This window comes from Chamaea fasciata, unplaced genomic scaffold (genome assembly GCF_029207755.1).
Source record: "Chamaea fasciata isolate MVZ Bird 193981 ecotype frontalis unplaced genomic scaffold, bChaFas1.0.hap1 SCAF_8, whole genome shotgun sequence".
Lineage (NCBI taxonomy): Eukaryota > Metazoa > Chordata > Aves > Passeriformes > Sylviidae > Chamaea > Chamaea fasciata.
Window position 1 is genome coordinate 15,020,014 of NW_027094093.1, and position 23,770 is coordinate 15,043,783.

The 23,770-nt window shown below is 38.8% G+C and overlaps 1 protein-coding gene across 9 annotated transcripts in view; it reads left to right on the plus strand.

Moving 5' to 3' along the window:
• Window positions 1-22,932, plus strand: part of PDE1A (phosphodiesterase 1A) — a 196,495-nt gene extending 173,563 nt beyond the window's left edge. For 4 of the 9 annotated variants that reach the window (XM_066189806.1, XM_066189800.1, XM_066189801.1 and 1 more), the window contains 5 exons: window positions 26-107; window positions 1,229-1,273; window positions 1,383-1,503; window positions 3,276-3,460; window positions 13,916-16,733. In XM_066189806.1, coding sequence (XP_066045903.1) covers window positions 26-107; window positions 1,229-1,273; window positions 1,383-1,503; window positions 3,276-3,460; window positions 13,916-14,289 — 807 coding nt within the window. In that variant the 3' untranslated portion in view covers window positions 14,290-16,733. Of the gene's footprint in view, window positions 1-25; window positions 108-1,004; window positions 1,201-1,228; window positions 1,274-1,382; window positions 1,504-3,275; window positions 3,461-13,915; window positions 16,734-19,351; window positions 19,472-19,796 lie in introns of those variants that run through there. The other 5 variants (XM_066189803.1, XM_066189808.1, XM_066189805.1 and 2 more) reach the window with 5 other exon arrangements.
• The last annotated feature ends 838 nt before the right edge of the window (window positions 22,933-23,770 follow it).

Below are 23,770 nucleotides of genomic sequence, written 5' to 3' on the forward strand. Positions count from 1 at the left end.
TAATATGAAACATTGTTGTTTACAGGGAGACAAGGAGGCTGCTTTAGGTCTTCAATTTTCCCCGCTTTGTGACCGCAAGTCCACTTTGGTAGCTCAGTCTCAAATAGGTAATGACAAATGGTGGGTTTTTTTGTTTTTGTCTGTGTAGGAGCATGTAAATTCACAAGGACTTTTAATTTACCCATTTTGAATTTTAAATGTTCAAATTCCATTATATGGAAGGTGTTTCTTTGCACCTATCTGTTCATCAAACTCATTTGCTTTTACGGCGGGATGGTGCTGGTCTCAAAAGAACATGATGTAATTTCACCATATGTGAGGGAGGGGTAGGAGAGGGATTAACCAAGGTACTGGACATGAGCCCAGCTTCTACTGTACATACTTTAGAGTCTGGCAGATCATGTCCTCAAACTGCTTTATCTCTTGCTCAAGAACTCGCAGGTCTGTCTCTATTATAATCTGAAAGTACCAGTTTGTAGATGCATTGTAACTTAAAGCTAATCAATCAATCAGCTCTCTGGACTGCAAGTAAGCCTGTCAGTGTCTCGGGGCCAAACTACAGAGGGTCAAGCCTCTCTAGGTTGCCAAGGACCACTGCATTCTGTCACTTTACATATCCTTTATTCCATTTTGCTGGGAGTTTGAAGCCAATACGCTTGAGCATCATATCTACTGTGGAGGAGAACCTGAATCCTAGACTGAATCCCTGTTGCTCACCTTCACGCTGTGTTGCATGGTTAGAGCATGAAGACATCTGGAAATCCATTGCTAGCTCATGTTTTAACATATTTTTTTCTGTTAAGTGCTCAGTAGAGAATAATGCTTCATTCTCTCACTGTGTCATTCCATACTGTGATGAGCACTTTAGAATGTAAAAGACATTGTTCAGAGCTGACATCTCAGAACTGTGGGATGAATGCTGTCTCCTAAGGATATTACTTGTTCTCTTCACTGATTTGACAGAACCCTCCTACACACTGTGAAATAACACTTTACCTCCACAGAATAATAAACAGCAATTTGAAATATTAACTCCTTGGCAAGAAGTTCCGAATGGTAAAAGAGACAGCATGACTTGTAGCACTCTGGCTCAACAGTAACTTCCCTTCTATTCAATAATTAATACTCATTTCAAATGGTAGGTGTGTTCTGCAGTGCATAAAATTTACAAGGAAAAGGAATGAAAAGCTTTAATTATTAATATCTACTTATATTTATACATCTTCAGGTGTGCTTTTCTTTCAATTGTGCTTTCTTCAAGACTATACTGGCGGTATGTAGTATATTGAATTGGGACTACAGTTAAAAAAATCAAGTATTAATTTTTGGATTTGAGACTTGTGGAAATGTAAAACCTGATTTTCTCTCTTTTTCTTCTTTAGGATTCATTGATTTCATAGTAGAACCAACATTTTCTCTTCTTACTGATTCAATGGAGAAAATTGTTATGCCTCTTATAGAGGAAGCGACAAAATCTGAAAGTCCTGCATTTGGGACCCCCAGGTATAAATACACGGCTTTGTTATTGAACTAACATAAGCTAACAAAATAGTCATAATGATGTAATTCTCAGTTATCTCGGTTATTTGAAGTTGGGAGGTAACAAACAGCTGTGCACTATTGCCACCCTGTGGGGCTGCGTTGTATTTGCAATGGGCTATTTTATCCCATTGTCTGAACAATTGTACGTACAAAAAGGCAAAACCCCATTACTGATCAGAATAAACACATACAAACCGTGAAATTTGTTTCTAAAATTTTTAATATAATCTTTGCAATAGGCTATTATAATTCCTGTACCTATAAGGCAAAGTAGCTACGACAGTGTAATCTGAGTGACTCCTTGCTGAAAGCATTGTTCAATAATCAGATACTGCCTTTACAAATACTGCCTCTGTTATCATATTTTTATTTCATTTTAAAACAGTAATTTGAGCTTTCATTGAGGTTAATAAATGATAACTCTGTAAGGCAACTTTTCATTTGCTGGGCATTAGTCAGATTTCAGTGACAAAAGAGTGAACCTAGCTCTTTCCTATATTTTGCTTACTAGAAGCAAGTAGAAGTTACTAGAAGTAGGTATTTATGATGGTGTTCTTAGTGTTTTGGGGAACAGTGCTAAACTAAGGTATAACAGATTTTCTTTGATACTCACTTCACAAATGAGTGATTAGCAGCTGGTTGATTAGCAGCTTCAGGCTTCATTTTTGGTTGATGTCCATGAATGAACAAAAATGAAATGAGGCTTATGAAAAATGAAAATGAAATGAAAAAAGGCTTATGATCCAGCAAAACTTCCTCATGTGAGATGGAGGATAAAGGGATTAGTTTTCTTTGTATGGAATCAAGTGCTACACTTAGGAGTGGAGATCCTACAGCATGATACAGGAAAGTCTGAGCCAGAGAATTGCACACACACTACTGCGTGGACACCATGAAATGGTGCCTGGGAAAATTAGAATTATGGTCTGCTCTTTCCATTGTATTCCATTCAATGTCTCTGGAGCACATGGAAATTATAGTTAGCTCTTCCTGTGAAGTTCTTGTTGGTATGTTCACTGCAATTATTTTCTAATTAATGGAAATCCGCTCGTATGAATATCAACCTCTGTGTGTGGTACCAGTGAGATAAACCATGCAGCAAAATTGAGTAAACAAAACCTATTAAGACAAGAGTACCTGCACAAGGTTGGAAATAGGTCTCATTTTTTAATTCTAAGAACAAAAGAGTATTCATTCTTTTTTTTCACCTTTCCCACCATATATACATATGGATCATTTCACTTCTACTTACCTGTAGATGTAAAGTAGCTGCAGTCTCAATTTTGCAGATTTTAAAGCCACTTTTAAATCTCACTTTTATTACACTTGAAGGTTTATAGCTTGAAGAGAATTTTCAGCTCAAGCAAAACTTACCTGTCATATATGTCATGTCTTCCTTTTTTTAAATGGGTCAAAAAAAACCAATCAGATGTCTTTCTTGTGAGGCCCAAAGAAACCATTCACCATTCAAAAACACAGCCAAGAAGCTGCTCCAAAATGGCTGCCTAAACATTCTTTTAAGAATTGGATTACAAGTAATGTGTTTTCAGCTGTCACATTTTTTTCAAGAATTCCCTGGGATATGGTCAGTGAGACATCTTGTATCTTAGGCACGCTCTGGTAAAAATCATTTTTCCAGGTTAGTTCCTAAGCATCTTGATTGACATGAACCATTTATGTATTATTAGAATTGCCTGACTATGTTTATAATTTGGGATTTTTCCCTTGTCCAGCCAAAATAGTTTGGGAGCAGTAAGCAATGCTGAAGCACAGAGACGACCTGGGTTTAAAAGTACAGGTGATGGAGGAGCTCACGCAGAAAATTCTCTAGCATCTGTAGACTTAAGGGGCTTCAAGGACAACTTGATGAAGATCATTCAAGCAAACAAAGAAAGATGGAAAGAATTAGCAGCAGAAGGTATGATATGTTAAGGTGGAATGTGTTCGTAGGATACTCCCTAAGATCTCATCTGCTTTCACTTTTTAATTTTAATCAACCTGTAAAAATACATAGTTGTCTTGTACTCATATATTTTATGTCTTACTGTTGGTTTTAGATGCTCCTGTTTTGTTCTCCCAGGAGGTCTAAAGAGGTGTAGAGGGTTAGGAGTTGAGAGTTAATCATAGTATAGCCTATGCAATAAAGCTCTGTGCTGCACAGCTTATCTTTAGAGCTCTGGTTTAGAAATGTGCATTCTTGCACTTTTAATTGTAACTGTACTGACATATGCTTTAAATGCCAAAATCAACAATTCAAAGTGGTGTGTACTGCCACATTTCTCCAGAAATGTAAAAGTTGTACTATGCTATTAGAAATGCTATTTGTTCCCCACTGTATGGAACAAAATTCAGTATTGCAGACTTCTTGGGACTATGCTGTAGGCAATTATTTAAATGACCCAGTGGATCTAAAGATCTGGGCAATCACTGCATGCGTTAGGCCCAAGCAAGCCAAAAGTGACTCTTCATTTGCCAGTAGATAGTCAATAAAGCCAAACCTGCATCTCGTTTCATAAGCCATACTTGAAAATTATCTGAAATTACAGTTACCTGAGTTTGTTTTTCAAAACAAAAAACTTTTCATTTTTTCAAAAAATATTTTTCAATCACCTGAGTGATAATTATTGAAAAGAGTTTATAGCTTTGATCCAGGTCAAGTGAATGCCATTTGGGAATATTGTGTCCAGTCTTTGTTATTACCTGGAATATTTCAGCATAGCATTTCACTGCTGAGACAGGTCTTGACCTGACATTGACAGCTGGAAATGAGATCCTGAAACCCAGTGCCAACTTTGTTTTTCATCCCATCATCCAAATCAACATCTTTTTTTCCCAAGGAGGTGTCAGACAAGACAGAAAAACAGTGCTGAACAGTGATAAAATCTAATTTCGATTTTAAATTAAAATCTAATTTCAAATGGATATTCTCATTAGGAGGATATTAAGAATAAGCTTCCGTACATCTTTTGTGACAAAGGTTTGAAAGAGTCAGGTGGAAGAGAGGATTCCATTGATATTGTCTCTTCTTCATGAGAAGCTTTACGTAATCAGTTGCTTCCTTTGGTGTTGCCCAACTAATAATGGCTGGTCCAAAAAAAAAAAAAATTTGCAGTGGTCAGTAATAATAGAAGACCATCAGAGTGCCCAAGGCTACTTAGCTACAGCCTGCAGAAATCAAGCAGTTCTGAGCTGGTGACATGAAAGGTCCTTCAATGTGGCATAATGGAGAACTTGTCTGGAAATTTGGCGTTTCCAGTTACACAGAACTAACCAGTTTGATTCTGGTGCATCAGCTTTTTGATATGTTTTTCTGAAGGTGTACAGTGCTATCAAAGGGCACTGTTTTCCCTTCATTCCCAGTGCTTTGTTGTGTTCTATAAATTACTGATATATTTTGCGCAGTTTTACTGAGCTGTTGACAGGCATTGAAAACACAAAGATACTCACAGCAAGAGATTTAAAAATTATTTTGGGTAAGATTGCAGTCAATATCAATGTGAGCCCCAGAAAAAATCCAGGAAATTCTGGACATGCTTTGTACTCTGACAAACAGAGATGTTAATGTTCAAGGCTCTATGGATTTTGTCGAGATTGTAGTTGTCCTAACCTCCTTTTCTTCCATCAACTTGAGTAATGAAGCATGTCTAAGTACTTCCTGAACAGAATTATAGAATTGCAGTAAAACATACATTAGGGAAGCTAATGGGTAAGTGAAAATAGCTGGTGTTGGGGCCAGAGCCTGATGAACAATATTGTCTCTATGTGATTGTGACTGAAACTGTTTTTTGAACCACTCTGTGAGGAGATTTATAAAAATCTGCTGCCACAAAGAGGCTACTTGCAGCAACAGCTGCAGTTGACTGGAGCATGGCATAGAGACCTTCAGGGTGCCTGATTAGCCTGTAGAGAAAACCTTGCGAATAATGCAAATACTTTTGAGTACACATTTATATTTTGTTAGTAAATAGATAGTAAGGTGGTTTTTTTAAATTAACAGCTGTGGTATGGATTATATTGGTTTTTTTGGAAGTTATATTTTCCATTCATTTGGAATGGATTTTCTGCATCCATAGTCCCTACTTGGACCCTAAGGACTGTTGTTAAAAAGTTTTTTGTTGAGTAGCAATAGTCTTCTATAGAGCACTTTCTGAGGTAGCACATAATCCTTGTCACTTAATGGAAAAGGGGCTTTGCTTCAACTGGTCCAGTATTTCTGCTCTGAAGCTGTACCCTGCAAGGACTGAAAATCCTTAATCAGGCTGTGCAAAATGAACATCTAGTAAAGAATAAAAAATACTGCAGTACATCCCCCTTCCACTTGAAGTTCTTTTCAGATTCACCAACTTTGACTAAGCTTGTAAGTGAATAACCTGAGCCCTTGAACTTCAGATGATTAGTCCCATCCTGTGTAGATCTCATGCTACCTTCTCTGACTCTATGTTTGATGAAAAACCTTTAGGCTGCTTTGGGCATATGTGTGAAGTTGTGTTTTATTCATATGTTAGTAGGCGCATGTACTGAGAGAAGAGAAGTCAGAGATATATCACTGCCAGGTGAAAGAAGTGCCATCATCATTCTAGCAAGATAATTCATGACAAGTCACAAATTGCTGAATTCATTGAGGAGGTCGCATGGATGAGGACTGTGCTGTGGTAGTAAACAGGCTGGCTCTCAGTGTAGATCTTCAAACACACTTCCTGAGCTGACTATGACAAACAGAGCTTGTGCTGTTAACGGAACCATCTGCATTCTTGTCAATGGGCTCTGCAAACACCAGATATTGTTCCCAGTTTAGTTCACAGGCTCAGGAGAAGTTGTCTGTACAAAATGTAGTACTACAGATGCACAAGGAATACAGACAGGAAACTAGCAATATTCCATATCATTTCCTGAGGATGACCTGAACTGGTGTCAGCTTTTCAGGATAAGGTTATGCATATAGCACTGGTGGGAGGCAGTTCAGCTGGAACAAGGGCTTCCATAGCAAGAGCCAGAGAAGATGGTCTGTCTCCTGTACCAGGCAGTCCAGAGGAAAAGACTAATTCTCGCTGACAGTGTTGTTGACAGGAAAGCTTTCCTGGAGATGCTGGCACTACCTCTCCCTGAAAAAAAAGTTGCTGTTGAGACTTGATTCAGAGCAAGCAGCTTGTGCAAGGGAACAGCGTGCTTTGTTTTTGGGAAGGCCTGTGTTAGCAAGGAAAGTGTTTATCTACCTAGGCAGCTGCTTGAAAGCCTCCTTAACCAGAAGGCTCAGTAAATAGGATGGCTCCACTTTGCAAAAAAGGCCATGTCTTGTGTAATTGATGCAGAGGGGCTCAGTGCTCTATAGCCTAAGGGTCTTCAACCTTTCACCACTGGAGAATTAGAGGAATGTTTCTCAGGCCTTTCAGGGAATGCTGTTAACAGGGAATTACCATAATGATCAAACATCTGGGATTCTAATTTGAAAGCCTTGATGTTTAATTAATATTCCAAGCCCCAATCACCAGATAATCTGTCTCTGTTCAACTCAACACAGTGATAAAGATACTATTCCATCCTGTGCTTTTTTCAACACATACTGTTTATGGCTGCTGCTGTTTGCAATTATTGTATTGTAGCAAATGGACAGGAAATGTGTTCAGATGTATCTGAGAGGTTCTTTCGTTAGAGAATATGTGTTGTAAGTGGATTTTAAGGTCTGAAAGTTATTGACCTACTGAGAAAGCTGTAAGAAACACAAAACTCGTCGGGAAAGATTTAACTACCATGTAAGATGCTTTATGGTGCACTTCTTAGAACATAATTGTAACATAATTACTAAATGTTTAAAAAATACAATGTTTATTCCTTTAGTCATGCTTATTTTGTTCTATAAAAATGTTCCAAAGATTTACTAATAAAGTTAGTCTGTGCTTGGCAAGCTCAGGTACTCTTAACAGAATATAAGGGTACAGACTAGTAATCATGCTTGGTGATTTTCGTGCTTTAATCTCTTCAGTAGATATCATTGTAAATAAAGTTACAAGGATAAAAAAGTATCATTATATTCTGTTTATAGTGAACAGAAAGAGGCACAGGCAGCTCAGGACACTCACCTGAGGTCACATAACAGCACAAGGGTATGCAGAACAACACACCAGAAGTCCAGCTGCCAATGAAATGGGTCCATCTTCAGGATAATACAACAGCAGTTGTATTACAGACTTATGTTTTTATCTTAATTTTTAATAAGAGTTATGTAGGTTTAAGTGTTACAGAACCTGACCCAAGTTTGCATTATCTGAATGGAAAGACATCAGTGACAAATGTCCTTAACACTTTTGGCAGTGTACTGGGCTGCATGGCTGCAAAGTGTAAGCTTGGGACGATTGACCTCATCAAGGTGGGATGAAAAATATGTGAGGCTGAATGAGTCTCTCACACTGGCCTCTGCTTAATTTTGATGGTAAAAATGCGACAAAATAACAACTATTGCATCTTTGGAGTAGAGATCCGGGGGTTTTTTTCCCCCACAGGCAGCAATTTTGAATAACAAATGTCTCTTCTGAAAGACCTATGCATGGTACCTGCAGGCTCCCCTCGGGCGCTTTCAGTTCTGCATACTTCCAGTCACAATAACCACAGGGTTCAGTTCCATTTTGTCTGAAAGATTTTCTCTGCAGACTCACTAACAAGAAGAGAGTAGCAGCTGCTGAAATGTGAAAATCTGAGAGTGATGATCTGATAGCATGTTAATGTGACTTAGCAGCCGCTAAGAAGGGCGGGCCGTGGGAGGATGTGTGTGACAGTCACAGAAACTGACTGACAGTTTGGCACATGAAATCTACCCTAATGGACGGTTTTAATCTGTTGGAAAATAGTCAATTCAGGGGGCTAAAGGAGTCCCATCTAGTATCAGTGACAGTGATTTTAATTGCAGTGCTAAAATGCTTAGGTCATGAGCAGTTTTTGAGCTAATTCAGAAATGTGTTAAGTGGGAAAAGGAGAATTTTCAGCATGGTCTGAGTAAGTGCAAGGAGTGGGTTGAGCTAAGAGTAGGAAGAAATGTTTGGTGTTGGCAATACCTGGTAAAGCCCAGACTAAGGAATGGTAACTGACCTAATAATGGAACCTGTTTTATATCTCCCTGGAGTACACATCAAAGAGTTGGCCCATCTCTGCACATGCCAGTCTACATCACTTAAAGCACCTTTTGCATCTAGCAGGCTCACAGCAGCATGTCCCTTCCATTCCTTGTCCCAAAAGTTCCAGCATTCAAGCCTTTGTGCTTACAGCTAAACAGCAAAAGAGGAGTAAAAGCAGGAGGTAGCAACCCTAGGAAGCCATAAATTCACAGATTATTTTTAAAAAAATCCTTTAGTGAAAAGGTTTTATTGAATTAGCTAATAATATTATAACACTAAGTGCCACTGGATTACATGATTTGCAGTAGTTTTATATACTCCTATAACTATGGTGAAATTTGTATGAGGAGTTGAAAGTGGAAGAAATCAGTCTCTAAATAACCACAATATTTTCTTGGGTTTGAAAACGGCAGGTTGGTTGGGGAGAATCATAGTTATTTGGGAACTTTTGGACATATCTTTAAACTCACTTGGTAGTTCCAGAGGCACCAGCATCAGTCCTCTCCTTCTCTGCAAAATTTTGATGCTCTGTCCTGGTCTTTTAATTTTCTCTTTAAAATGGCTGATGTGAGAACATGTCCTCTAGAAAGGTACATTCTTTTCTCATGTTGTCCTGGTTTCAGTCTTTTGTCACTGCTTTCTGGAATTTTGTTTTGCAATAAAAAAGGCAGACAAACCTGGAAATTGAAGTTTGTCATAGTATACACAGAGAGTCCAGGACATCCAGCAGCATTCTTCATTACAGACCCTTCAAATAATTTAATTCTTAGTTTAACAGAAGGTAAACAGCTGAAGTTTAACAGCTTTCCTCTCTAATTCAGTAGTTTGCTAATTGTTAAAACTTTCATGTCATCATGTCTTTCTTTAAGGGTAAAGAATTGTAGCTTATTTTCAACACAGCAAATGAAAACAGCAGTGTGAGGGAGCAGATATTTGCTTTACTGGGGTTTACAGTCACTGCCCTTAGCTGGTTTGAGATGTCCTGCTTGCACATGGCTGTTGTGTTTTTCCTCTCCACTTCTGTTAAATCAAGACATGCTCAAGTGATGCAGTTGCTGTAAACAGGAAGGTAATTTATAAGCCATGTACTGTGCAGGTCTGAGCAGCTGAGTGCTCTTTTGTGCCCTACAGAAAGGTGAGGAAAAGAAAGTTGATGGACACATACAGAAGAGAAAGTTCCAAAATGCAGCAAAGCTTCCTCACCACTTGGGCCATGTCCCAAAAGTGTTGCTGCACACATAGGCAGTAACAACCAGGGCTGGTGGAAAGCAGTGTTGTAGCTGACTATACAGAACCTCAGTGGTACTTTGGGGACAACCCAGAGTCCTACAGCTGGGGGCTAGAGATTGAGTCTTGTGACAGTTTTAGTGTTTCCTGAACATTGTAGTCTTTCATTGGACTGATAGGGATTCAGTGCTCCCATTCACTCCATCAAACAATTAAAAAAAAAGGAACTTAAATCAATTAAATTTTCTGACACCTGTTAAGTGAAAAACAAAACAAAAACTCCTAGTGACTTAATGAAAAAAGAGTATAATCTGATTAAAAGAAGAGAGGAAAGAAGTTTTCTTCATTTGTTAACATATTTTCTGCAAATACAAAATTACTGGGTACCAGAAGTTTTTGGCTATTCTGAAATTTAGCTATTGTCTTATGAATCCTACCTGTTTTCCAAACAAAATATTGCATTACAGCTATGTTGCCACTAGTCCAGCCTAACACAAGGGAAGAAAGACACAATTTCTATCATGTTTATGGGTCAAATGCCATTGTTTCTCCTCATAAAGGACTGTGCTTTAAGACAGGATTTCAGAAACAGCATAGAAGTGCAGAAAAGAGGGATAAACTCAAGTCACCCCTAACAGACCAATTAGGAGAAGTCATTTATTTTATAGAGGAATTCACACAAATTTTGCTGAGTAACACTTGGATTCTTGTAAAGAAAAAAAACTCAACTGCTGAAAAATACATAAACAGGCCTGGCTCCTGGCACTTTTGCCAAACTAGAGCAGAGAGAGCAAAACCAGTAGCAACAACAGCACGTAGCCTGAGTTGACTGCACTGCACAAAGTACTCCTGCCTGCTTTTATCTGAATGGCTGAGACAATCCCTGAGCTCTTCACTGCTGACACACCGCAAACCCCAAAAAATTTTCTGAGGGCCCAAGATGGATGGTTGTTTAATCTTTTATATCTTATTTGTTCTTATTGAATACTGAGACTGTTGCAAATGCCAGATTACCTGGTTCATTTGACATACTCCATTTCCATCTCTGCCTGGCCATGGTAATGTGCCCCTAGGAAGGGGGAGCCTGCTCTTCCCAAAAGCCCAGTGCAGGGTGAGTGGCAGCAGCCTGGCCCAGTGCTCTCAGAGGGTCCTGGCCTTTTTTGGCTGGCTGCAGACAGAGACTGCCACAGAATATATTACAATTCTTCCTGCACAGCAGTGGGGGTCAGACATTGTGCCAGCTCCATTTCTCTTACACTAGTAGGATTAGTTGAGCTGTAGCCTGCTTGAATTCTAGTTATTTGGTCACTGTTCCGGTCTCAGCCTCATTTAGACTGCTAGGTAATTCAGTTTCATCAGCGTGATACAAGACAGCAGAAATGATGGAGAATTCCAAGTATTACCTGCAATATAAAGGTCCTATGTAGTATAGAGTACAATTGTTAGCTGTTATAGAAAGCAGAAATCTATATTTCCCCAGCACATTTAGCATATTTCACAAGTGGCTGGCATTACATAAGAACCCAGTATTTTTCATCTTTCTGGCAGTGGATTAAAGCTGAGTGAAGGAAAGCAAGTCAGAACATAGAATCAGACATCCAGCAGGTGCGAGACTTAATACTAAGAAAACAGAGGGAGGTCTTAATGACATTTGTGACATCACCATAGAGGATTTTGAATTCGAGGCTTCTCAGTCTCCGTCACTCTCACCAGCCACTCTTGCTGGTGGTCCTGTAGTCTCACACCAGTTGAAATGCAAAAGGCATTTAAAGGATAACTTTTATCTGGTATATTATCAAGTGTATCTTGGTGCAGAGACACTTCATTTTAAAGCTCCATCCATCAGTTAGTCCTGAGTTTGGCTCTGGTTTAGGTATCCTTAAAGAGACAAATCTGAGATCATCTCAAGGGCGTTCGTAGAAATTGGAGACCATTGTGGCATAAGTCAAGAACAGGTCATCAGAGTTGTTATGATTAAAGTCTTAATCTTCATTTGCCAGCTTAAGTTTGCTAGGGAGTGAATGAAAGCAATTTTACGTTTGAATATTCAGCTTTATGAACAAAAAATAATAGTTGTTTTAGCATGTATGAATATTCTGAGCTTTCTAATATGTGAATAAAATGGTCAGCTATCCAATTTCACCAAGACACCCCTCAATTCTGGCTGGAATAGTCCTAAAACAACATTCAGTGAGAAAAATACTCTCTTACTAGCTTTTTTGGTTAAAAATCTCACAAGCATGAGCTACATTAATATTACAGTTTTATGTGTGCTCATAATTCAGCTTTGCTTTTTTTAACTTACTGATGCATCTGAACAGCACGTGAAATATTTTATCTTTGAATTTCCTTTTTTTTATGAAGCTAAGGAAAAATGCTGCAGTTCTGCCATTTGGAGACGAATTTGGCACGTAAATCTCATTCTCAGGGAAAAAAAGCCTTATGTAGGTAGGTTATATCATGAGTGACAGATGCTTTAAATAATGTCTCTAGATTGAACATGCATCAAGTTCCATATACATATTTCTCAATGGCTTTAGCCCAACCTCTTCTTTGTAAGAGCTATATTGAAGTCTGTAGAAAAAGACTACCCATACAAATTTCAGGAGATTTGGAATCCAAATAAGCAGGACTCTGAAGTTTGGGAAAAATGGTTTAACTATTTAAAAATTGTTCAAATGTTATAGTTCATGATTTTCTTTAAAAATACACCAGAAAGTATAAATGACAAAAGAAGGAAATTAACCATTCCATGCTTCTGCACATGAATTCAGCTTTGAAGGTGTTCCCTTCCCTCCCGTTTCATAAACCAAACTGCACTTCAGGCAGAACTTTTCTCTGGATTTAGAAAAGTGAGGTGGTGCCAAATGCTGACAGCAATAAAGATGTGCTTGCAGTCTGGGTTATCTTTCAGTTGTCATGTGCTATCACTTGTGGCCTGGATTTGCAATGGTGACTCACAGTCAGAGTTTCTGGGAGCTGCCAGTTGAACTCAATAAGGATCTCAGTGCTTGGTTAATAATTTCTACCATCCAAATTAGAAATTTTATGCACTATCATGCAGCTATTTTATGCCCATATTGCTCAAATTGCTATGCTTTTACTTTTTAAATTGACAGTATTTGGTATCTTCTATACTAGTGTACAGATCCTAAAATCTAGATTTATTTAATACAGATTATAGTAGCAAGAAAATAGGCCCTCCATGAAGGTGGTACATTTATTTTTCGTTGAACTCTTCACCTATCATCACAAGTTTTCCATTCTCTGTTTCTTTTTCATCTAGTTATTCCTGGAGCCACCTCTCTGTGCTGTTCTGTTCTTTCTCCTTTTACTGTGGGCCATTTCATTTGTACTGTTCTCCAAGTCTCTGCAATAGAGCAGGGAGTAGAGCCTTCCACAAGCATAATTTTTTCCCGTCGCTGCTGTCCCCTGATGCGCAGTTTCCCCCATATCTGTTCCTTCCTGTTCTAGATGTGCCATTAGCCAAAAAGGCAGCGGTGCTGGACAGCACATGCATAACCCGCTATAACCTGTTCCACCTTGTTCCAAATTGATGGTTTGGACTTTTCCAGGTTGATATGCCAATTTCCTTCAGGGCTTCCCCTGAGTTCTGATGCCTGCCCTATCCCCAGCAAGGTGTTCCCCTCCATGCTCTCTGTCTCCTGCAGAAATTATGAGCTCTGCTCTTCCTAGTCCTGTGTTGGTAAACACTATACTGCAGAGGGACATGCCTGCAGCAAGAGGTCCTCCTGCTCCCTTCCTTCAGGTTACTGTTGTCTGATGATGCTCCTTGCTCTGTATTATGTCCAAAAAAGAGGTACTATACATCAAACCAGAAAAAAGACCACTGCGGTTCTGCTGCCGTTGTGCAATCAGGAGCAGAATCTGACCCATATTAAACACAGTGGGTATGGCCTCATGCAGAAACTGATGTTCACAGTGTCCCTGTGTGCAGCTCTATCTCTCACTACTCTGAAATCAAAAAATGGTGGCATATCCTTCTTATCTAATTCACTTATTCTGTTCCCTCTTTGTAGAACTTGTGAAAAATGTTGGTGAACAGGAAAAAGACCAAAGCAGAAATTCCACAGATGCACAGTTACAGGAAGAGGCAACAAAGACACAAAATGAGAGTAGTCAGGGAAGTGATGGTACAACCTGTCCTCCCAGATCCATCGTCCTACAAGTAGTCTCTTTCGACACTCCTCTGAGTGATGAATCCAGCTCAGAAAAGTGCACTAACTCTGATCCGAACCAGAAAGATCTCAGCGATGCCCAGCACGAAACACAGAATACAGACCCACTGAATGGTAATGCTTCATCACAGAGCACCAGCCAGTCTAATGAAGCTGTCCAGGGTGAAGCTGCAGCAGTGTCTGGTATCTCCCTGCAAACATCAACAGCAATGTAAAATATTGAAATAAGGCATTGTACAAACCACCAGCACAGGACAGTTTCTTCAGGCCTGTGTAGAAGTGGTAACATCCTAAAACATCAAATAGAAGCTTATCAACAAATACCAACTTCTAGATATCAGCTATTTGGAATCTACTAGAAAATTCTTTAGAGAATGTATTTTAGTTGAACTTGAATAATGGGTTTAGAATAATTTAAAGATATATATTTACAATTAAGTAGCCATTTTTTTCTGGAGAATAATGTAAATTTTCAAAACAGAACTATCTTTCTTTTTGAGTAAGTGGTTATGCTATTAATATTTGTTCTCCTTAGTTTGGGCAGCTAATATGATTGTTATTTTGTAAACCACATCCTTTGTACCAAACATAGTGTGAATCTAGGGGTTAAGCTTAAGCAGATTTGCCAACTGTAGTAGTAAATTTGCCAACTGTAGTAGTAAATTTGTCAAATGTAGTAGTAAATTTGCCAAATGTAGTAGCCATGGGACTGTGTCATTCTCTTACTCAGGAAAATCAGTCTCTTGACTGTAGCTGCTAGACAAGTGGAGCAGCCAGAAAATAGCTAAAATGTCAGAATATGTATTAAGAGTGTAAGTATTTTATCACAAGATGACCACCTCTGCTATCTGGGAAGTGCAACACAGTATCAAGGGCAACAAGCCCAAGCAATGAGGAATAGATGTTATCAAAGGATGAGGAAGACGCTGTGCATCTTCGTTTTATTTTCTGAGTTTGCTTATAGTTAGAATAAGCTTCGAGGAGTTAGGGTAATAAGAATAATCAAGGCTACAATGACACTGCTTTTCCTCACTTTTACTTAAAATGCGAAGCTCATTAATGCTTTAATGACAGTAAGCCTTGTGATATTGTGCCAGAAGTATGGCATTGTCTGAGCAGCAACGCTGAAGTGCTTATAATGCTTAGCTTAGACATGAGTATATGACTTGGCATATTTCTCAAAAAGCCTTTTTATGGAGAACTCCCACTTACTCTAGATTTCCACATTCCACGGCTCCATGCTTTTATTGTTGACAGGTTTTTTCCACCAGAAATAACAGATGGTTAATTTAGGGCCCTAAATCAAAATATTTACACTAAAATTATTTTCACAGCATTTGAAGTTGTCTAATAACTGACATTTTATCTTTTTACATGTATTTTTACACCAGGTTTGCATTAAAGCTCAGCTTAAAATTTAAGTGCCTAGGAGAAGTTCCCCATCTCCTGGATGAGGAGTACAGAAGGAAAAGCTGCATCTTTTATCTTTCAGACTTGGCAGAAGGCAGCTGTAGTGTAGCTGGACTTGTGGGGTCTTTAGATGGCTGAACAACAAATTGATGTTTGAGAGATCAGATACAACTCAGCATGCAGTTAGTTCACTCTGTTGCCTTGTCAATCTTTACATTCCACCTTTCCAATGAGAACAGAAATTTATTATCTTATAAAATGCTAATCTCATTTGTTTTCTAAGGCAGGAAATTTTTTAGAGAATGCATTGTACTTTCAAACTTCTACTGCAAAATTTATGAAATGGGTAAGAAGCCATTAGGTTTTTAATAGTGTTTTTGCACCTCTGTTGATGTCCTGTGGATCCCGACAGGACTCTTAGAACCAAGGTCAGGCATTTTCAATGGGATGCTGCTTCAAGCAAGCAGATGGTAGCAAACAGATGACCTTACATTTTTTTCCCTGTTTCACAAACTAGACTTATTTGATTATTCTGAGAGACATCATACATCTATCGGGACATTATTTTCACTCTCCATACTTCTTCCAAGAAAAAGACTTCTCTGCTTCTGTAGTTTCTGTTCTAAAGATATGGGGATAGAAGGCTAAGGGGATGTCCAGAGTGCTTGCTAACTCCCAGGGTGGAGAAGTGAGCACCTATGGCTTCTACGGCTGCGAGGGTGAGATAGAAAGGGAAAAAAAAGAAGCAAAATGGTTATTCAGGCTGAAATTTCATATGTTAGCTGTCATTGTTCTGTCTTTTATAAAAAGCAGAAAATCCAGTTAAGTTTTCTGTGATTCAGTTATAAGAGTTGGGGAACACAGGAACCTGATGTGTGTGCATTCTTGGGAACTGTCAATGAATGTTGGCGTGTGCTATGATGAGGGGGTTCCCCATTTAAAAAAATTAAAAAGGGGCTGTTTTCTGCTCCTTGTATCACATCTTTTTCTAGGTGTTCTTCTTGTAGACCATCACATTTTAGTGACAGGAGTAGCTCTGCCCTCAGTCCAGGCTGGTGCAAAGGGAAGACTGGAGGGTAGCTGATACAACCACTGCAGTGGTGACTGAATGTTGTTTTTGTCCACAATACTTTTCCTTTCCATCATCCCTCTTTCATTTAATTAAATGGTACAAGATTAAATGAAACTATTAGAAGGTGATTTTTTAAAGTGGTGATTTTCCTTTTCTCCTGAGTGATTTATTAATTAGAGCATTAATTTTAAAAACTGCTTATGTTTAATTAAATGACTCCACGTGTCAATGATTTATTAATGCTAATTGGCAAACTTAACTTCTCACTTGTAATGATAGCCACATTAAGCCTTAATATCAAAATTCAAGGGAGATAATAAATCTGTGATACAACAGATTTCCAGTAGCTTCACTCTATATGACAGGACAGGACTGCCCAGTCCCATCGAATGTGCAGCGCATTCAACGTCACCAGCAGTCAGTAAGTGAGAGCCTCTGGAGAACAACCAGGTTAACCAGCAGTGGGCAGATCCACATCATCAACGTGCCAGTTTGATTTATGGTGCTGCAGGTGGCATCAGGGGATCATCCATGCCATGCAAGTGCTTGGTGACCGCTCAGTGCTGCGGTGGCCCCGTGGAGCTCAGCGCCTGTGGAACCCTCTGTCTCTGAGCGGACAGGGAGCAGATTGCCGTGCTGCCTGCTTCCTTGTGCCCCTCGGGTAAACCGTGACCCTGGGACTAAGGGAAGGCAGCCATGTTCATGCATGGGATGAGGATGGAGGGAAGGTTAGATTAAAAAACAAATAGTGTGTTTATAAAAAAGATAGGGTTTATAAGTTAACAGCCATTAGCAACCACATTTTTTTATCACATAAAAAACTTGATGCACAAACAAAAAGCTATATATGTCTTAGAAGTTAATGTTTAGGTTTTTGAAATTTATACCACAACATAAGAAAGATGTTAAGCTATTAGAGACCATCCAGAGGAGGCCACAAGATGGGAAGGGTCTGGAGCAGAAGCTGTATGAGGAGCAGCTGAGGTAATTTGGTCTGTTCACCCTGGAGAAGAGGAGACTGAGGGGAGACCTCATTGCAGTTATAACTTTATCGTGAGGGGAAGAGGAGGGGCAGGCACTGATCTCTTCTCCTCCTGACCAGTGACAGGACTCAAGGGAGTGACCTGAAATTGTGTTGGGGAGGTTTACGTTGGATATTAGAAAAAAGATTCTTCACCCAGAGGGTGTTTGGGCACCAGAACAGGTTGCTCAAGGAAGTGGTCACAGCACTAAACCTGACAGAGTTCAAGAAACATCTGGATAAGGCTTTCAGGCACATGGTGTGATTCTTGGCGATGGTGCTGAGCAAGGCCAGGAGCTGAATTCTGTGATCCCTGTGGGTCCCTTTCAACTCTGCATATTCTGTGCTGAGTATTAAGGCTTCCACAAAATCAAGTGTCTAGTGTAAAATTTAAATATTTAGATAAATAGCTTTTACTTTTGTACTTCTTTCCGCCTTCCCTTTTTTGTTTTTATGGATAATAATGATAATAAAGTTTTGCTAAATCCCTCCATAAAGAGCCACAGGTTGAAAAATCCATAGACATTCTTGTTCTAAATAATTTTATTCCAATTTTGAGGCTTTAAAAGCCTTTGAAGTATTGGTTGTCTGTATTCTACCCACACTAAATTTATGTAAAGTAAGAGGTGGTGTAGGATGCTGCTTGTGGGAATATGGACCATCCGCTTGTGGCTGCATTACAGAGTGAGCAGCGCACTCTGCCACAATTCGAGGTAGTTAAACAAGGGTGAAATCAGTAGCAATTCTTATTTGTTTACAGTGAAGCCATGGCAGATTCACAGGTATTAATTTTCTTCTTTTTTCATGCTTGTTCTCTTGGGTTTTCTTTCCTCTCTTCCTGTTCTCTTTTCTAAACTGTCAGCCTCTTCTTCAACTCACCATTGTCATTCAATTTTCCTTTCACATCACGCATCATCTGCTTTCCCTTTCAGCTACTTCTACTTTTGTTTTCTGGCTTTCAAAAATAATCCCATCTCTATTTTTATAGCTTTTAAGCTTCTCCCACATTGTCTTTTCCACTTTTGAGACTTCTATCCTTTTCCTTTTTGAAATTTTCCGTTCAGTGTTCTTACTGGTGGGATCCCTGGATCAAGTGGATAAAACTGAGAAGTTGCTATATGTAATTAGCAAATAACACTGTGAGTTTGCTACATTTACCCTGCCTACCATCTCAGTGTATAAATTCCTCATCTGTACTCATTCAAAGCAATTGAAGGGATAGTTTAAGCAACAGTTTAATTCTGTGATTGTCTATTTGAAATTCATGTTGTATTGCTTAGTTTGAAAACTGCTTGTGCTGCTCTGTCATTGCTCCTATCTGAGTTAATTGAATTCTTAGAACCTGACACTGGCAGCTTTCATTATCTAGGAGAAGTTTAGACTCTGATTGGAAAGCCTAAGGTAAAGAGGATTTAAGCAGCGCTTTGCAGAGGGTGAATTTTGACTTTCAGTAAGCTGGAAGAAAAAAAATGAACCAAACCTAAATGCACTTTATTAACACTCACGTTAAAGTCTTCATAGTTTTGTTTCATGCTGCGATCTCTTTCTTTCAATCTATCTTTTGCCTTATGGATAAACCATAATGATTATTTAATTCAAGCTGATGCCTCTACTGGTGAAAAAGCAATTAAAGAAAGCAGTGACTGAAACTTCATTTTAACCTTAAAATATCTTGAGGAACTAGATTCTGTCTGTCTGTCTATGGCTGTGCAGATTCGCTTGACTTGGTTAACTTCCTCATTCAGGTTCCCAGTCACATTTGTTTATCTTCCAGGTGAGTCTAAACACTGTAAGAAGTCAGAAGATATTGTAAAAGCCACGGAGCAGACAGAAGCACTGGTACAGAACTAGATTTGCTATTTCTTAAAAGCTTCTGACATTTCAGGCAGGACAGGTAATTTGGTAATTTCTTTCTTTTAATGGGAAGTGTTTTATACCATAAAGGCTCACTTAAGTGCTATTCTTAACCTCTTTGTTCCATCCCAGTTGTGCATATATTAGAAAATTTTGAAATGGGAACACAGAATACCCCACTTTCAATGTCACCTTAAAAAATTCAATATAAAGAAGGAAAAAACAATACTTTTAAATCTCTGAATCCTTAGTGTCAGACTAAATGATCATGTGATAAATCATCCTCAATTCAAGAATACGGAATATTGGAAGTGGTGGTATCAAAAATCTCTTGTTTACGAATTTTCATTTAACCTCTGTTTCAGGAGAAAAGAACTCTAGCTGTTCCTACCTCATGATCTCAGAGGCTGTTATCTGTCAACTTGGATCATCCTATTTCTGTGAAGAGTGATTGAACAAAATCTTCAAAAATGTAAAACCCTGAACTGGTAACTCAAGGCACTTAAAAACTCGCAAGATTTCAGTTGTTTATGTGTTGCGTTTTCCTCTTCTATTATGCTTTCTTAAACTAGCCAAAATAATTTTTTCAGCCAAAGTTGGATCTTGCTTTGTTGCATCACTAGTACCAGACATTTCCAGTTAATCACGAGACATGTGAAAACAAGATGTTTGTCATCTGCCTGGGATTGCTGTTACGTGTCACTGCTGCTGGTGTCCAATGAAAATGGAAAATCAAAATGAAATGTGTTTCTAGATACTTGTTCATGCAATCATGCTGCATGCACCATAAAAGTCCTACTTGTTAGCTTCCTTAAAATATCTGGAAATAAATGTTTGTAGACTGTACAGGGAAGTTGTAAAGTTGCGCTGAGCAGCCTGTGTGAATGAAGATTCATCCCTACTGCCGTGGCTGCCATATGGACAGAACTGGTGTTGAACAAATTGGAAAATATTTGAAATATCTCTTTAAAATTAATTGAAAAGCATCTGATGTTAAAGATTAAAACATTGTGCATCCTGTGATATTTTGAAAGACATCAGCACTGGTGTCAGCCCTACCATGAAGCTGGTACTTACTGTTTTGTAGGGTGGAAGAAACAGCAACAGAAATACATGAAAATTGCGTCACTTCAGCAAAACCTTTTGTTACCTCTCAGACAGAATTGGAAGGTGATGGCAAGGCCTTATGTCATGGTTTATCTCAAATGCAAAGGTGATAATATACATCCCACAACATCTTTGCTAGAGTTTGTTTCTTTTTGAGGGGCAGCAAAAACGGCAGCACACAGGCAGTTACCTCTGCAAGAAGCCTCAGAATGAGCCCTCTAGCCCAAACTGTGCCCATAAAGAAACTCCATTTTCATCTCTTCTTCCCTCGAGCTGCACATGACCCCTCCTGATATGCCTGGGTGTCTAACTCAACTGCAGCCAACCTCATTTCCCTCTGCTGGAACCTGCCAGAAAACTTCTGGGCTCCCATTTAGGTTGTAGGAGCTCAGGTGGTTCAGGTTGCTGCACTCCCTGTTCTCCTTTTTGGACCCTGTGGTTATTACCTCACTGAACAAAAAGTCTTTCTAATCAGCCATGGTCCACTCTGAAGGAGAATTACGGGGCAGTGGCACTCTCCTCTGTGCCAAGGGCAGTTGAGACCTGTGTGCTGTTCATCTGCTGCTTCAGGGGTCCAACCAGAGCTCCGCAGGCATCAGGCTCCACCTCAACAGGGGCACTTGTTGCCCAATTGAAGAAGGAATCATAAAACAATCCCCTTCGCTGAGGGACCCTAACATGTCCATACCTGTTGACTGTCTCTTTTCTGACAGCAAAGCAGTCAAAATTGAGCTGGGAAAAGTGTAAGCTCTGAGTCCTGGGACAAGGGCATGCCAAAAGGTGGAATTCCTGTCATTGAATATGTAAGCCATATCTGTGCTATGCATAAGTAGTATGCATAGTTTTAACTTAAGAAATGTTTGTGCATATAGGATGTAAAAAATACATTTAAATTGTTTTGTGTATCTGATCCAAGGCTTGTATTTAGCATGGACAAATCTCTGTACAGTGCCGTTAACGAATGAAATGTTAACAGATGAAATTGTATCATAGATGTTATAACGCAATCAATATTTTTTGCTAAGAGTTAAGAATTTATATATTCTCTGCTGGTGTTTGAGCAAATTATTAGTAGCCTGGACCGCTCCGTGCACCTTTGCATCCTTTTTGGGAATGTTGAACTCTTTTTTTTTTTCCTTTGTAATAAAATGTAAACCATCTTATAGCTTCTTATTGTCCTTATGACAAAAGAAGAAATTAAATGGTCACATCAGACTTTTTTAATTGTAAGTTGCCATATGCTGTGGCAGTGGAAAATCTTTTTGATTAAGATCTGAGAAGTTGGAAACTTATTTTAGATGAATAGATCACCTATAGTTCCCACCAAATTTGAAAAGAACAAAAGATAACTACTATCTTTTAAAACTAGGCCACTTAGATATTTGCTACTGACTGTTTTTCAACATGGTGATTTATCATTGACTGAGACTGAAAGTATGAAACAATCAGAATTTAATCTTTATATTGTGTTTTCAATTTCAGACTTTTACCATAGTTGAACTTAAAGTTTTTTTCTGTGTCTCTATCCCATTGAGATTTATTACTCTGCAAAAAATTTCACCTGGAAATACAAGCAGAAAATATAACAGATTCTGCAGAGAACTTGAAGCACCCTGTGGGGCTCTCACTGTCCTGTTGTCATGGGGAGCACCAAGATCTCCCACTGCAGAAGTTAGAAGGAGCTCCTGGTTTCACAGGAGGTTCTTGTTGCCTGCAGATCTCATTCATTAGGATAGAAGAGTGATTTTTCTATAAATAATCCTATTTGCTCATTTGTATTCAGATTTTATCACTGTGGTAGATGTTACTGAAATACAAGAAGAGTCCTTATTTTTTTGTTAATGCGAGCTGATTCTCTTTCTTTCTTCTTTTGTTTATTCTTAGCAAGATTTTGCCTGGACATGACCCAAAGCTTGGTGTGTTGTTTGGATGAGGAGGAATTTTCTTTGATGGAGAAGACCAATAGAGCCAACACTTATTGGTTAAGGCTTTAGGCTGGGTGAAATTTGGGTTCATATGGCAGAAAGGCTTCTTGAGAGAGCCTCTCCCTGAACAGTAGTTTAATCTCTGTAAGGCTGCGCTACCAAAACACTGCATGGGGCCCCAAGAAATGGTGTTTGTATCTGCATCTCTCCCACAGCATTCCGGGCATGTACCCTGCATTGAGCACACTGAGAAGCTGTAGCTATAAATGAGCTCTCAAGAGTTTTATTTTGTACTTTTATCTTGAGATATATGACAGATATATTATGTAAATTGTTATGGGTTATGATCTGCCAGTATTTTTTTTATTTAATTTTCAAGAAGGCAATCTACAACTGTGTGTTTTTATTCTGCTGTATTTGTCCATATTTCCTATGATGATATTCCCAAATAAATCTGATTTGAGGGCAAGGATTGTGAAGCTCCTGAGTGTTAGTTACAAATTTGATTTCCTGGAGCATTTTTGCTGATTTGTGTATGATTGTCTTTGAGAAGTGACAGTGCATATATGGTAGTTTCCAACCCTTTCACCCATTTGGGACTCCACAATCTTTCCATTCCTGTCCCACTTTGGCACACAAACTCACTCACATCCTCAGAGAACATTTAAAAACAATTTCTTTAAGCAAGTCTTGCCTTCTTAGCCTTTATGGCTAAAATAGCCCTTGCATGAAGAAAAACATAACCAATAAAATATTTTTTAAATGAAAAGAATCTTACTGTAGTTGAAGGAGCCACTGGGACTGTAGTTGTTAGCAACAATTCTTCGGGAAGAGTATGATTTTGAGAGATACTTCCATGGCATGGTGTAAATTTTATAATCCAAGTTCAGCATAAATGGAATTAAAGAGGGCCCCTTTCTACTTAAATGAAAATGAACGGAAAGAATCCCATAGGCTCAAACATGTACCAAATCCTAACTAGGATGAAAATAAATCAAGACTACTTTATACCACAATCTTTGCAGTTCCTCTTTTCCAGGTGCTATCAGAGCTACATGCACAAAGGACCTTCTTCTTGTAGAGATGCCAGAAGTCAAACAAGCCACTACTGTGACGAAATTAATTTCAAACTAACAAATCAAGATCACTAGCGGTAAGTGTCTAAAATGTGTATTTTTAACAGACTATACAGTTATTATATGACAAAGAGGAAATGTAAGTATGACTAACGTTCTCCAGCAGCAGCAAAGAGATTTCTGTGTACAGTAGTTTAGCAAACAAAGGTTTGTCTGAAAGGAGAGTACATC